At 42.2% G+C, this 16,024-nt stretch overlaps 1 protein-coding gene across 1 annotated transcript in view; it reads right to left on the bottom strand.

Annotated features, from left to right (window-relative positions):
* The window catches only part of LOC148028414 (magnesium transporter, putative (DUF803)), a 148,770-nt gene extending 134,201 nt beyond the window's left edge, over positions 1 to 14,569 (bottom strand). Inside the window, exons 1-2 of the mRNA XM_087690219.1 lie at positions 14,139 to 14,569; positions 13,865 to 13,963 (exon numbers count right to left, since the gene is read on the bottom strand). Coding sequence (XP_087546345.1) covers positions 13,865 to 13,963; positions 14,139 to 14,249 — 210 coding nt within the window. The 5' untranslated portion in view covers positions 14,250 to 14,569. The remainder of the gene's footprint in view (positions 1 to 13,864; positions 13,964 to 14,138) is intronic.
* Positions 14,570 to 16,024: the final 1,455 nt, after the last annotated feature.

The raw sequence follows: 16,024 nt of genomic DNA, 5'->3' as shown, positions 1-16,024 counted from the left end.
TGTTAGTGTTCGTTGCATGAGTTACGCAAGCAGATTTCATTTGACTTCTTTAAAGCTCTGAAGGCTTTTCCATATAAGCCTTGAAGAAGTTGAGAATAAGCTATGGTTGGCTAGCCAAAAGAAGGATTATGGCTGCAATATGTACCATACCTTTTGCACACCAAGAGGAATGAAAGGACCAGCATATCCTGAGATCAACCACATTCCAGCTAAACCTAATCCCTGATGTAAACAAAAATAAGCCCAATTGCCAAGGCTTTCTCGAGTAGAGCATACCAATATATGTTTTGTAATCTCTTCAAATAGCCACCTCACTTGGCCTACCTGGTATCCAACCAAAAAACATGCTTATTTCCAATCATGCATCTGCAAGAAAGATAAGGCTCTGATAGGTTTTTCTTTAATTCTTGCCCAAAAGATACATTCCCAATACAAGGTAATACAAATGCCATAGGAAGAAGTCTTCCAATGGATTACCCTTTTCAACAACACAATCCACCAAATTAAAGTCCCAAATGGCAAATAACATGCTTTTGGGAAAGTATTTCACATAACAATTGATCATGATGCGTGGGCAAGGCTTAATCTAATCCAAATGAAAGTATCCAAGGCTCCAAAACATGTTACACAACTGTAAATTAGCCCTTACTTCAATTTCATGTTTTTGACTAATTTATATGGCTCCTATACAGCCCCAAACCACATTTTAGATTAACTTTGAATTTAAAATGAAACTTGCAAGATTTCCATGCACAAATTGTTCAATAAGCTCCACACATGGTTCACAATGTTGCTTGGAGCATGATCCTCATTCTCTAGAGTTTTTTGTGGACAGCTCTACTTTGATGTCACCATAGTGGTTTATGGACACACATCATACTCATGTACAAATGGAAAGGAAGTATATGTGTTGCAAGTTGTGTTAATTTAACATTGGGGGTGCACAAAGAGAGAGTATGCAACGCACAACATGCTCATGCACAAACGGAAAGGAAGCATACCCCATCAACACATCCTTACAGTAGGCAACTCGTCCCAAGTAGTATGGCTCTTTGATAGGCAACACCAGCACTGTAGCATACAGCACTAGGCTCTCAATAACTCTAGTGCCACCATGCATGACAATCTCGTGACACCAAACACTCTACACTAAAGACCAAAACATCAACACTCAAGAGAGAGGCTCAATGCCCTCCTTTGAAGCCGTCCTTGGTGAATCCCTATTGCTTTTGATCAAGCCCAGTGTCCCTTTATCCATTTCTGATGAAGCCCTGTCACTCAAAATCTAGCCTAGTGCTTTGCTTCTTGTGGCCTCCACTGCTTCATCATCAACCCACTGCTCCATCTTGTTTCCCTTCCAATGCATGGATGTGATTGAGTGGGGTCAAGCTTTTATTGAGAGGGTACCTGCTATAGCCCATTGCAGTTTAAACCTACTTGATGCCCATTTATTCCCCCTCAAGTCCTAATATATGAAAAATAAAAGCACAAAGACACACCAAATTGAACTTGCATTATACAATGGAGTATAGGAGCAGGTGTCCCCAAACACTAAATGCGGGTTTACGGGCCCAAATGTATTAAAATGCAATTGTATTTAATTCATGTATTTCACTTAGTTTTCACCTTAGTGGATTATCATTGAGTGGTATTTTTTACGAGCACTTTTGATGTGTAACAAAAACATTTCATACTAGTTCGTATCAATTCACCTCTCATTTCATACTGATTCATCCAAGGCTGATCAATCGAACAATGCAAATGTTATTAAAGCTTGAATAGGAAATTTGGCAACCCTTTGAAATGTCATCATGCCAAAAATGCCCAAAGTTTTTGTTAGGAGCCCAAAAAGAGGGAGACAAGATAAGAACTCTTTGAGAACCACAAATGTGCTACTTTGAAAGAGCACAAGTCAACAAGGTGACGAGAGAGAGAAAGAGAAAGCAAGAGGATTGAGTCTCACCTGATATAGTTGCAAGTTCCAAACACATGAGGATGAGGTGATTATTGTTTAGGTACATTTTCCCAAGGATAAACGCCTTGGCTACAATTGTCCTTGAGGTTACAAGGGAGGTTTCCATCTTGACATGGTGGCCATGATGAGGCATTTGCAACTTCAGAGAGGGGTGGTAGGAAGAAGAAGGCAAAGGCCTAGTGCTATCACTGTGGAAAGAAGGGACACATATGCAAGGATTGCAAGAAGTGCACAATATCATGAAGAAGAAGGAGAAGCAAAAGAAACATGATATGGACTGTCCAATGAGTTGCCATCCTCCTCAAACTATGACTTCAATTCAAATTCTCCGCCCAAGGCCCGAAAGGGGTCATCTTCTACCGAAAGGGGAAGGACACGATTGCCTCTCCTACTACTTTTTAATGTTGGTCAATGGTGATGCAATTATCCCTCACGACTCTCTAGTGCCAAAGAGGGAGTGTCAAGGTGGTGAGATGAGGTAGGTGAGTCTCATCTTTACAGGACCACCACAAGTATCTAGGTGCACAAGATCCAATGAGGGTATTCCCTAACACATTGACCTAAGTCTAGCAAGTTTTAAAATCCTTGGGCTTGGATTAATATCCAAGTTCATGATGGGTTGTTTTTGGACAAAGAGTGTGATTGGCTCCTAGTCCAAACTCATATAAGGGGACACTTTGACGCTCTAGCATAAGGCGAGGAATCCATGGTCACATGTGCTCAAATGCATCATTGATAGGATAGTCACATATGCTACTAGAGATGCATTGTTTGATAAACATAGAGAACTACCACGATTCTTCTCTAATTGTTGGAACTAGTATGATCAGCATTGACATCAAGTTCCCTCGAAGGCACCTTGGTGGTGGCTTGATCAACTGATGCTCATTCTAATGGTCATTGTTGTATGTACTACGATGAGACATTTTCATTGTATCTTGTTTTGTATTAGATTACCCATGATCTAAGAGAAGATGTTGGCAAACTAGTCAATCCATGTGTGAGACTAGTTGTGTTTTAATAGGCTATGTGTTTTTTTTCTAGAGTGGATCAGTGAACACCAGTTACTTTGACCTATTTTATAGGTGACTAATCATTTTATCATTTATGCATTTCTTGATCTTGGTGCTTCAAAAGTCTTCCTACTTCCAAGCATTGATCATTGCAAGCCAATTCTCTATATGCTAAATTGTTGGCTACTTCTATGATTGTTTCATGGGAAGGAAAATAGCCAACTCGGCCCATTTAAACAAAATGGCAAGGTTCAGATTGATTTCTATTGCTCATGCACTTTTAACGACACAAAAAACCCTTATGTCATTTTGGTCAATACAAAGGGCTTTTCATATCCCAAGAGGGATACCATAACTTACGAGAAAACATTTCAGCATCCTTGCATGTTTAGCAACCCTTTTCCAGCTTAGGCCCAAATAACCCCTGGTAAGATTGGAGAATTAAAGGTTGGTTCTTCTTGGAGCATGGATCAATCAATCAGATATGTCATTTGCTTATTGAGAATCAAGATTGGTCAACATATAAGGGCAATTCCCTTTGGGCCCTCCACAAAGATGGAGCTTGGTGGAAATCCACGATGATGGTCGGCTTGCTTAATAAGATCCCCTTCAAATCCAAAGTATTTATTTGGAGTATACTAGTGGCTGATCTCCTTCTTGCTTGTGCTCTCTCAAGACACAATATTTCCAATGGTTCTTACTTCTTTTGTACTACAAATGAGGAGACCTATCATCATCAGTTTCTCTCTTGCACGGTCACAAGAAAGATATGGTCTCTTCTGTCTAAGGTTTGGTATCACGTAGTCAGAGCAACCACGCATCCATCAAAATTGGGTTTTTGGAAAACCCAAGCTAACTGACACTATGCAACCACATGTGATAACTATTTTTCCCTTTTTGTGTTCCTTGGGCTACTCACATAATTAGACTATCCACAATGCATTCACTTTTTATTCTCTTTCCAGAGTGCCTAGTCATATTGGCCAATTGAGAGATCTTCTTGATTGGTAGTTTAGCATTATACAATATGCATAATTTGGTTTCTTGGCATGCTACGGTCTCTTCAAATTCTTGGCAGTACATATAGTTTGCTTGTGAATCTTGTATTTTACGTTGATGAGAGAGAGAGAGAGAGAGATCATACTAGTATGATCAACAATGGGAAGTTTACAATTTGATGGCCAGTCGTGCCTTTTGAAGTGACAAATGCTTCAATAGCTTCAATAGATTACTAAATAGAGCTCTACCTAAATGTCAATGGTACACTTTGTTGAGAAACCCTTCACCCACAGTTTGCGTTTTTGCGTTTCTGCGTTTTGCATTTAGGGTTTGTGTCTAGGGTTTGCAGCCCCAAAAAGGGGCGCCACCTAGACAGACTCTCTCTATTTATAGGTCACTCTTTCATTCATTCCTTATGCTTGATCCTTCAGTCTGTCACTCCCACTCTCTCTTCATCAATCTTCTAACACTCTCCTCCATCATCTCTCTCTCTCCTCTCCTACCACCATCTCCACACTCTCATAGCGCTAGCCTTTATCTCCAGTTGGCTGCATTTATGGTGGCAGTGTGCTCCTCCTCAGCTCCGGCGACCATCCTCCATTGTTGGCGACAACATCTTCTGTGCTCCTACACCTTGCGTTTCAAGTCCACACTCTCTTGGCATCAACATCCACCCTATCTCGCATCATCCTCCACCCTTCTGGCGGCTCCACCTTCTTGCATTTGGCTACCAAGAAGGTTCCTCACCATCTAGCATCTCTCTCCAGCAGGCGTCACCTTCATCAGAGGCAGTTGCACCTTGCGTTTGGTTCCTAGCTGCTTCCCACCCTTCTAGTGTCACTCCACAGCTGGCGTTTCACTCCCAAAGGCCGTCTTCATATGCGTTTCCAGCATCTGGCTCATCCTCACCATTTGGCCTCACTCCCGGCTGGCGTCACCTCATCAGGCTTGCGTTTGTTGACGGAGGCTTCATCGGCTGTCTCTCTGCTCGTAGGTACCACTTTTCATCCCTGCGTTTGCAAATTCAAAGGCTCCTCACCCTTCGGTGGCAGTCTCCCTGCTCTAGGCGACAACTCCTCATCCTATGTTTGCAAACTCAGAGGCTTCTTTAGCAATCTCCCTACACTCCACGGCTTCCTTTGTGTTACGGCACCCTTGTATCAAATTCAATTCATCAACATGATTCATCTTTCATCATCTTCTGTGTTTCTTTTCTCTCTCAGTGTTTGCCGTACACACTCCGTGTTTTCCCCCGCAAGCCCTGTTGTCTCTCTGGTCACTTAGTCATTTTGACATGGTATAGGAGCCAGAGGTACTCAAAGAGCCACAAAGATCCTCCTCATAAGAGAAGACAAAGACCGGTAGCGAGTTCATCATCAACATTTGATTTCTCTATCATTTTCGCTACGCATTGGGAGATATCCTTTTTCTCCCTCCCACCCTCCCTTCTCCAGTTTGCCACCCTGGTACCATGGCGTCTCCACCGACAGATTGCCCTTCTACTGGGTGCTACTACTGCAGCATGAACGGTCATCCCACCGAAGATTGTCAACTTCGACCTTTGCTCCCCACCTCCCGGAGTATATGCGTTTTCCACCAGGCACTCCTTGTGCCACCTCTCCTTTCTGGGCCACAAAGATCGTTTTGCATTGGCTATCATAGTATTATGCTCAAGGCAATAAGCCGCAACTGACACACTAAGTCTTTTCGAGCACACGAAGGCTCTAAGACCTTACGAGGTGATAAGCCCTCCTAGAGACCACCCCACTGCGCAAAGGTTTCCCCCACCCACTTCCAAGTACAGTGGCTTCCACAGCCTACATCTCCTCCACAACCCACTCTCCTAAGAGCCCGTGATTGTTTCTCTTCCACTCAAGTTCGAGAGGCCACTTTTGGGTGCTTTCCGGCTTCTTCTTTCGAGCCCCAGATTCCTTCTTCGGCATAACCAATTGCACTTCCTTCGTCATCAGATGCTTCGCAGTCCGTGAACCATGAGTGGTTGGATTCCCTTTCTCTCTTGGATTGGGATTCAAAGGGGGATTTTCTTACTTCACCCTCAAAGGGGGCTTCCAGTTCTTCTTCTGCTTCAGAGGGGGCTCCTACTTCTACTCCTTCCGATTCAGACAGGGACCCTATGTGCCATGAAGTTCTTCACACACCACCACATTTCACTTTCGAGGAGTGGCTCTCCTTTGAGCAGTCATTTCTTCACTCATAACCAAGATCTAGATGATCTAATTAGATCGGAGCCCTTGATTCTTCAGCAACGACTTGGTGGCTAGGCCTTCGTATTACTTTCAGCATCAAGTCACGGAGCTAGTGGCTTCTCTCCCAAGGTTGCGTTTCAGGTTCTACAACTCATCCAATCTCTTGACTATCTTTAAAAGTCTTCTTTCAGGTGGTATTCTCAGATTACAAGGTGGATCTTCTTTGTCCCTTGGTCAGCATGGGGTCACCTCCCGAGATTGAGTACGGGCATATCCTTATGGTTCTCGGCACCACACAAAGTCCGACATTCCTCATATGCATTGCATGATTTCATTATGGTTCACCCGCAATTTGTGTTTTTGCGTTTCTACATTTTGCGTTTAGGGTATGTGGCCCCAAAAACGGGCGCCACCCTAGACTGACCGTGCCTATTTATAGGCCACCCTCTCATTCATTCCTTACGGCTGATCCTTCCATCCGTCACTCCCACTCTCTCTTCGTCAGTCTTTTGACACTCTCTCGTCCATCATCTCTCTCTCCTCTCCTACCACCATCTCCACACTCTCCTAGCACTAGCCTTCATATCCAGTTGGCTGCGTTTATGGCGGCGGTGTGCTCCTCTTCAGCTAGTGTCCATCCTCCATCGTTGGCAACAACATCTTCTGTGCTCCTACACCTTGCATTTGGAGTCCACACTCTCTTGGCATCAGCATCCATCCTATTTGGCGTCATCCTCCATCCTTTTAGCAGCTCCACCTTCTTGTGTTTGGCTGCCAAGAAGGTTCCTCACCATTTGGCGTCTCTCTCCAGTAGGCATCACCTTCATCAAAGGCAGTTGCACCTTGCGTTTGATTCCTAGCTACTTCCCACCCTTCTGACGTCACTCTGCAACTGGCATTTCATGAAGGGGATGCAATGGCAGTGGAGGAGAAGAGGAAGATGCGGGAGAGAAGAGCACACACAATGTAGGTGTTGTCAAGAATGATATGACAGCATTATTGCACTATCTCATATATATGAATAAAGAATATGGACAGTCACTGTACATGGGCAGGCCCAAGGGCCTTTTACCCCAACAACCTCCCACTAAAAGACCAATGGGCCACTAGGTGAAAAAACAAAGAAAAAGAAAAAGAGACAAGGTGAGGAATTATGACATCTCACCTAACGCCCAATTGGAAAGCGAGCTATGTAATAAGCAGGAACCTTTGCGAAAGAAGAGTCAAGCATCCCTGAGTCCATGACATCCAAGAGACAAGCGATCCCGCAGCTCCATATATAGCGGAGCAATCCAAGAATGCTTCTCATGAAGCAAGCACAACTCATGAGTGCAAGGTTGTAATGCATAAGCATCAGAGTAGCGCATAGCATCAGTGTGGCGCATAGGAGACAGCTAAGAGCACATAGACTCTCCAAAGTCAATCATAGAAGAAGGGCCAGTATCTCGGACACATGTCAGATGGGGTCTTAAGAGAGTGTGCAGAGAAGCGGAAGATTGACATACGGCTGTAGCATCAACCATAAAGCGCACTGAACGTCCATCAAGAGGCTTGAGAGATGTCTGCGTCACATAAAAGACAGCATGACGGCTCCATATAACCTGCTAGGCATCCAAATCCCATAACCTGTAAGCCTAAAAGTCACCATCTCCATAACCAAGGAGGATACATCTACGTGACATAGGCATATCTGGCATACATACAAATGTCTGGCAACCAAACATCCTCAAGTAATCATAGGAGGGTCTCATGCCACTCCATGCCTCATGTGGTGTAATACCATCCAAAGTCAGACACAGCGTCCTATTAAGCAAGTAGACTGCCATCATAAGGGCCTCAGCCCAAAAGCCATAAGATAACCCAACTGTGGTAAGCATAGAAGCAACCTTTGCATGTAGAGTCAGGCACATGCCATGAGCAATCCCGTAATACCATGGGCATAGAAAATCAATGCCAGACTGTTGACAATAGGACTAAAAGCTAGGAGAGATAGCATGACTCTCATAATCCATTTGCAAGCACTAGGCCTACAACCAACAGAATCCATAAATCTGTCAAGCATAACTGCGGTATCCTCAATCCATACCAAGGGAAAAGCCCAAACACGATGGGTAGCATGATCCACGAAGGTCACAAAATGTGAAGCTCCACCAAGTGACTGGGTAGACATAGGTCCATAGACTGCACAATGGACAAGATCTACAGGATCATGCCTCTCACGATTACCATGAGCCAAAGGGGCTCTACAAGGATCATAAGAACAATCGGGGCAAGCATCAAGATCTGTATGTGACATAGGAGGCAGCATAGAGTCTGAACGAGACAAGATCTCCATCTCTATGTGGTGCATATGGCCTAGGCGATAATGCCATAACAAGGCATGTGGTATCCGAATAACTGCAACCATAGAATCTCCCACATGAGAGATATGCACTGGGTAATGAAAACCAACTCTAGAACCTCTGGCCAAAACCAAGCAACCACGACTGATCTTCCAAGATCGATTTGCAAGAGAGACACTAAATCATGCAACTAACGGATAGACATTAAGCTCTTACTGAGCATAGAAACATGTAAGAAATCATGAAGCATAAGAGAAGTCCCATCAGGCAAAGCTAGGTGTATATCCTCTATACCAAGAATAGCATAAGGCTGCTCAAGGCCCAAAGAAATGCATCCATCAAACTCCCTGTAAGTAGAGAACCATACTCAATGTAGAGTAACATGACAAGATGCCATAGAATCCAATAGCCAATCTGAGGCATAGGCCATATCACTGAGCAAGAAAGATGTAGGAAAACCAGATGACAAGAGTACATGCTCAACAGCATCATCATGGGTAACATGTACCTCACCACTAGTAACAGTAGTAACACTTGTTACATCTCCTATATCTCTGACTCTCTGCTCTTGTCGAGTCCATCTTTGTCTCTGTTGCTCTCTAATCCATCTAAAGTATTTTCATTGAACATGCCCAAGCTTCCCACAATGGAAGCAAACAACATCTGAAGTAGAAGAACCTGTAGAAGACGACAAGGAATCCAAGTCATCATGAATAGGGCTATCCACATCCAAGGAACTCAGAGTCTAGGACTCTCCCAACATAGGGAACCTGCTCATCAAGACAACTATCAGTAGAAGCACAAGTGGTAAAAGCATGCTGCTGCAAGTACTCTTCCATCCTCACTAGAGAGGGAAGCATAGAAGCATCAACCAGGGATATAGAAGCTTCCACTTGAAAAAGACTCATAGCTAAGTACATGACATAACCAACCACAATAGTATAAAAGCCAATACATCCATCAAAAGAGCATACGGTATTCAGCCATGAAATCAGCCCATAACCATAATGGCAAACATGACTTTGCAGTACATCGGACCACATAGTAGCATCCAAGTCAATGCAAGACCGATAAGTGGCATAAGATCCTGCAATGGTCAAGCTCCAGGAGAAGCCCAAGTATCTGTACAACAACATCCAAATAAGTGGCTCTGTAAAGTACATGACAGTAGACAAAGTGCATAATCAATAAGCATCAAGAGCAACTGTTCTCTAACCTGTATAAGCAAAAGCAACCCAACTAGCATAGAAGCTAGGCAACACAGAAGCAGCAAAGCCATAACTGCTAAACCCAAGCACTATCAAGAAGTCCACTGATCAAGGAGTAACCCGCAAAGAACCAAGCATCAATGAGCAATGAAAGCTCAATAACCAGCTCCCAAGACAATGGAGCAAGCACTCCTCAAACATGTATCTGTATCCAAGTATATCCAAGATCCATAATCGGGGCATTAAGGGCCAAATAGCATCCAAGCTGCATAAGTGATAAGCCGACCAAATGCAAACTGCTCCACAAAATTCTCAAATGCAAGTCAATTCAAGCCCAAACATCTGCCATATTGCAGCCGAACCCAGAAGCATCCACATCAGACATCAGTCCCATAGTGGGTAGCACGAGACATAAACCTTGTCAAGTGAAATACCAGCTGTAAAGAAAATGACAATGAACCAAAAATTGAGCTCTACTCTTTGCTCAAGAAGCATCTAAGAGCATAAACATCAAAGTGGCATCATTCAAATACATCAGCATATCATCCCGAGTAGTCGGGAGCACCCGTAGACCATAGGCATAACCAAACTGGAGGTAAAATAACCTGTCAACCAAGGTAGCATAAATCCCAACCAACAACAAAGTGTCCGCATCCAAATCAAGGCTCGATAGCTCTCAAATAGTATATCTAGGCATAAACCATGATAACCAAGCATCAATACATCCAACAGGACACCCAAATGTCAACAAAGAGCATTATGCATAAGCCGCCCCTGATAAAATCTTGCTGCCCAAACAATGTACAGCAATAAATCCCTGCATAAATCGAGCTATGGAAGCTCAAACCAAGTCGCAAAGCATCTCAAAACATTGGGCCAACATCTCCAAAGCATCTGGGTATCAAATACCATGCCTCGAGAGCATCACATAAGCTAAGAGCATGACATTTTCTTGCTGTAAATCAACTCAGATCTATTGCAGAAAATTTTGTGATCAGAATTTGGCAGATCTTGCGTCCGGAGCGTGCCAAAACTCCAATTAGACTCTTAACTTCCCTAAATCGGATTTCGAATGCCTGAGATATGAGAAAAATTTGGATTTTTGAGCTAGATTTTAAAACAGGTGCAAAAAAACGTGAGCTGCTACTGTGGGACTTGCTAGTTATCTTGAGGGTAAGGGGAAAAATGGGGGCATATAAGGTGCCTGATGAAGCTAAGGAACACCTGCAAAGAGCCTATGAGGGCCGGGGAGAGGCGGGAGATGAAATCTTACCTCGAGGGGAAGAAGCCATGGCTAGCATTGAAGCTCCAAGCTCTAGATCTTCAATCCGGGCTGAAGTAATGCCGGGCCAAGCTCCACAATCAAGCTCTGATCCAAAGCTCTGATACTAGTTGAAGGAGATGCAATGGCAATGGAGAAGGAGAAGAGAAAGATGCAAGAAAGAAGAGCACACACAATGTAAGTGCTGTCAAAAATGATATGACAGTCTTATTGCATTATCTCATATATATGAATAAAGAATATGGGCAGTCACTGTACACGAGCAGGCCCAAGGGCCTTTTACCCCAACATTTCACTCCCAGAGGCTGTCTTCATCTGTGTTTTCAGCATCTAGCTCATCCTCACCACCTGGCGTCATCCCAATACCTAGCATCACCTCATCATGCTTGCATTTGCAGACGGAGGCTTCATCGGTTGTCTCCCTACTCGTAGGTATCACTCTTCATCCCTGCGTTTGCAAATTCAAAGGCTCCTCACCCTTCGACGGCAATCTCCCTGCTCTAGGCGACAACTCCTCATCCTACGTTTACAGACTCAAAGGCTTCTTCAGCAATCTTCCTGCACTCCACGGCTTCCTTTATGCTACGGCATCCTTGTATCAGATTCACTTCATCAGCATGATTCATCTTTCATCATCTTCTTTGTTTCTTTTCTCTCTCGTTGTTTGCCGTAGACACTCCGTGTTTTCCCTGCAAACCTTACTGTCTCTCTGGTCACTTGGTCATTTTGACACACTTTTTGACAATATGTTAGAACACACAAGGATGAAGGGCACATCAAGACTTGAAGATAAAGATTACAAAAATTATACATCTATCGGAACACAAGTCTAATCTCTTTAGAAAGATTCATCAATCGAACCATTGAATTTCTTTCAACCAATTATCATTTATATGGCCTATCCTCAAATCTATACACTTTGTTAGACGTTTCTTTGGGCCAATTCATAATAAAGAAGACATGTCAATATGTTTGCCAAAATTACAATTTGCCCCTTCACTCTTTGCTCTTACTATGAAGAAGAACACATTCAAGAGGACTAAAAACAAAAAACCCACCCAAAAAAAAAACTCAAGAGAGTGGACAATTGATTTGACCCAAAAGATCCTGCAATGATATTGAACAATGTATCATCAACTAATTGAAGCAACTTTGAAATCTATGAGGGTGTTTGTGATACCTTGTCAAGAAAGCCACAAGTTTATTCTATTAGTTCAGAAACAACCAAAGACTCAATGCCTTATTGCCACTAATTAAATAATTAGAAATTCTCCTCTACTTTGAAAATGAAGGACATGGAAAAACTAGTAAGAAAACTTGTTATTTGTCTAAATGTACAATTGTCAAACAAACAACATAGAGCACTTCCACAATCTCCGTGCACTCACGTTCAAACATTAAAAAACTTTGCTATGAATGTCATAGTGGAACTTCTAGGACTCCAAAACAAAATGGTGTGTATTCAATGGATCCTATTTTCAAGTGCCAAACCATACAAGATATATGTTGTGGGTGACATATATCTTAAAAGAATCAATTTGTTTCATTGAGTAATAAAATATAGAGTCAAGTTGACTCTATTCTTATTTTCCAAAATATAGACAAAAAGACAAAGTGCACAAATCATGTTATTAGTGGAGCTTTATTCAAGCATCCACTTGTAAAGCTCCTTTGAGATAGTTTACAAAAAGCTCTTTTTGTTGAGAATACGGAAGATCATCAATGGCCATTTAGATCTACACAAACTTGATAACCAACCGCACCATTAATCTCAACCTTATAATTGAGCTGACACTCTCAACTTTCCTATAACATCTTATGTAAATATCTCCCTCTTAGTTTGGCATATACGCCATTGCACCATTAGTTTTAAGTTCACAATTGAGCCAACACCCTCAACTTCCCTACAACATCCGATGTAAATATCTCCCTCTTAGTTTGGCATAAACACCATTGTACCATTAGTTTCAAGTCCACAATTGAGCCAACACCCTCATCTTCCCTATAACATCTGGCGTAAATATTTTCCTTCTCTTAGTTTGGCATATATGCCATTGCACCATTAGTTTCAAGTTCACAATTGAGCCAACACCCTCAACTTCCCTACAACATCCGATGTAAATATCTCCCTCTTAGTTTGGCCTAAACACCACTGTAACATTAGTTTCAAGTCCACAATTGATCCAACACCCTCAACTTCCCTACAAGATCTGGTGTAAATATCTCCCTTTTAGTTTGGCATATACACCATTGCATTGTGGATTATTTGGGCAAAGAAATAGTTCTTTCACATTTACACTTCATGTTCATAAAAAAGTTTACCCAATTTTCCTCCTAGCTATTCCCAAGAGTTTGGTATTTCTTGTATGTTTTTGATTTCAGATATGACCCCATCAGAATAACAGCAATAAGCTATTAAGATGTTAAGATAGAGATGCAATGAGAAAGAAAGAGATGAAGCAATAAATTTCTTCCGAATTTAAATACAGCCAATTCTAAAAATGTTTGTGATGGGTGAGGGATGATAGAGAAATCAGATCAAGTTATGCAAATGGCACATGATCGGCAGAAAGGGAGCTAAACTGTGTGGTCAAGGAAGATAAAACTTGTAAGAAGAGTAGGTGTAAGCTAGAAAGGAGTGTGCATTGCTGCTCATCAACACCCTGGTATGTACTCTATAGCTTGAACTTTAGACGGACTTTTTTTTTTTTTTAAAGCAGCAACTTAGAGTTTGGTCTTATGTAAATTGCGTATGGATGCCTAGTGAAGGATCTCTCACTGATACATAAGCTTAAAGAACAGCAAGAGACATTGGGCAAGGTGGTTGGATACACGTACCGGAGCTTCTGAAACCGCCTTGAGCATTGCCAATGCTCCAAAGACATCGAGGCCAAATCCCAAAGTCCAAGTAGGGGTTGTGAGGTACGCACGCATCACCTGCTTGCACAAGAAACACACAGCTAAATTTTGCAGTTCCTTAGTGATCATAATTTGGCTAAATTCTGTGGTTCCTTAATGGCTATAATCATGCTAAATCTGCCCCATAAGCCTGTCTTTCAACAGTATCAGAGACAAATGTCAAAGACAACAAATTACAGAATAGAGCCCATACGGTGATGTTCAGGGCAAGCTGAGGGAGGCCTTTGGTGCCCTGTTTCTGCATGATTTTGCCAATGCTATTGCCAGCAGAGGCGAGGACAGTGAAGAAAACGGCGACCCACATGGTGTTGCTGCTGCTGCTTCTGCTTCTTCTTCTTCTTCTTCTTCTTTAGCTCATCTAACCTCTGAAGTGAGATCTGCACTTCCAGTGTTGTTTTTGGCCTTTCTTTCTCCTTTTCAGCAGCAGAAGTTGCCTTTCGCCACGACCGGATCGATCGATCGATCGATGGAAAAATCCTAAGTGGGCGATCAAAATCTTGCGTTTCTGAATAGGCCACCGAAGATCAATCATAAGATCGCTTTCCAAAGAAAATGTGTGCGTCTGTCTATTCTTTGATGCCAAGTGTAAATGCATTCCCTGAAAAACAGGAAACGACTTTCACAAGCCTTTCAGCTTTTCAACTAGCCTTTCATGGTTGGCTTTTAGCAAGGGTCTAAGGTGACGTCCCCAAAAGCAATATGCACCCTACTCCAATTTAATGATAGTTTTACACGAAAGATGCATCTCTCTCTCTCTCTCTCTCTCTCTCTCTCTCTCTCTCTCTCTCTCTCTCAATTGAGGTATCAAGGGTCTTCATTTTCATCCATGGATGTCAAGATTGGGGTATCACCCACCCACTACCATCCACTATCAAGTCAAGATGGAAGCAAAAACTTTGCATTGGCAATCCTAGTAGTAACATCACTAGGGTAGATCAATTACTCTATGCCATCAATCTTACTAGTAAATCTCACCAATCAATTGCAACTATAGGCGACACACTCAATAGCTAGCTCCTCTTCTACCTTGCCTCTTCCCCATAGATGTTGCAACATATAGCAATGACAACTAGAAGGGCAACAATAAAGATGCTATAACACTTGAGCAGCACCACAATTGATGTTCTATAGAGTAATGAATCCATCATGCTCCACATGGCAACCAACATTACCACTAATATGTTGACAAACATAAACACATGTCAGCACTCAAGTATTCTTCTTCTTCTTCTCACCACAACTAATTCATTGCTAAACCAAATGGTTGACTCTTATTCCCAAACCATAGCTACCCGTTAGTTGCCCAATCTTGTTGCCTTTCGCCTCCTTTGTTTCCTCCATTGTTGTCATGTGATAAACAAACACTACCATCTTTTTTTATTCAGCCTTTAGAAATGCATCCTTTATTTCATCCACAATTGTTGTTTAGTAAACAAACCTTGCCATCTTTTTTAACTCAATCTTCAAAAAGGCCACTTCAAGTACTAGGCCACAACCTATAAATGCTTTACACCCAATCATAGGCACGGAATGCTAAGTGCTCTTTCTTATTGGCCAATATTCACAGTCATCATTGTGTTAGTGTTTCCTTTAGTGAACCATTGCAATGCTCCATCATGCTATAAATGGATTGTACCTAGGATGGCCTTTGCTCACTCACCTTCTTGAGTCAGAATTCTATTGTGCTTTATCTACCCTTTCTTCACATATTTGATTTGTAACCTTTCTTGAATAAGCAAATGTGTTAGCCATTTTTTTATTTCTCTACAAAAGAAAGCCACAAATTCAAAGTTGACCGATAATGGTTTGAAATGTTCACCAACTTGTCACAAGGTAAAGGAAAAGTCCCTATTCTAAAGACAAGAAATAGGCTTGCAAGTCAAGTAATCCTTACAAGTGTTCCTTTACCAATTAGCATGTATGGCTATTTGGTTGTTAAATCAATACCTCACTATGCGGTAACCCAACAAACCATTTGATTAAGGTAGTGGCTTGATTCCATGATTGCCTTTGCATGCATAGGTTTTTCATAGCACCTTCATCAATTCACTACTATAGCCTACTTATTCTACATAGGTT

The sequence above is a fragment of the Lygodium microphyllum genome, chromosome 12 (genome assembly GCF_053477565.2).
Source record: "Lygodium microphyllum isolate KBCC chromosome 12, Lygodium_microphyllum_v1.1.10, whole genome shotgun sequence".
In the NCBI taxonomy this organism is placed as follows: Eukaryota; Viridiplantae; Streptophyta; class Polypodiopsida; order Schizaeales; family Lygodiaceae; genus Lygodium; species Lygodium microphyllum.
Note: the sequence above shows the minus strand (reverse complement) of the source record. Positions and strands in the feature narration are given on the sequence as shown.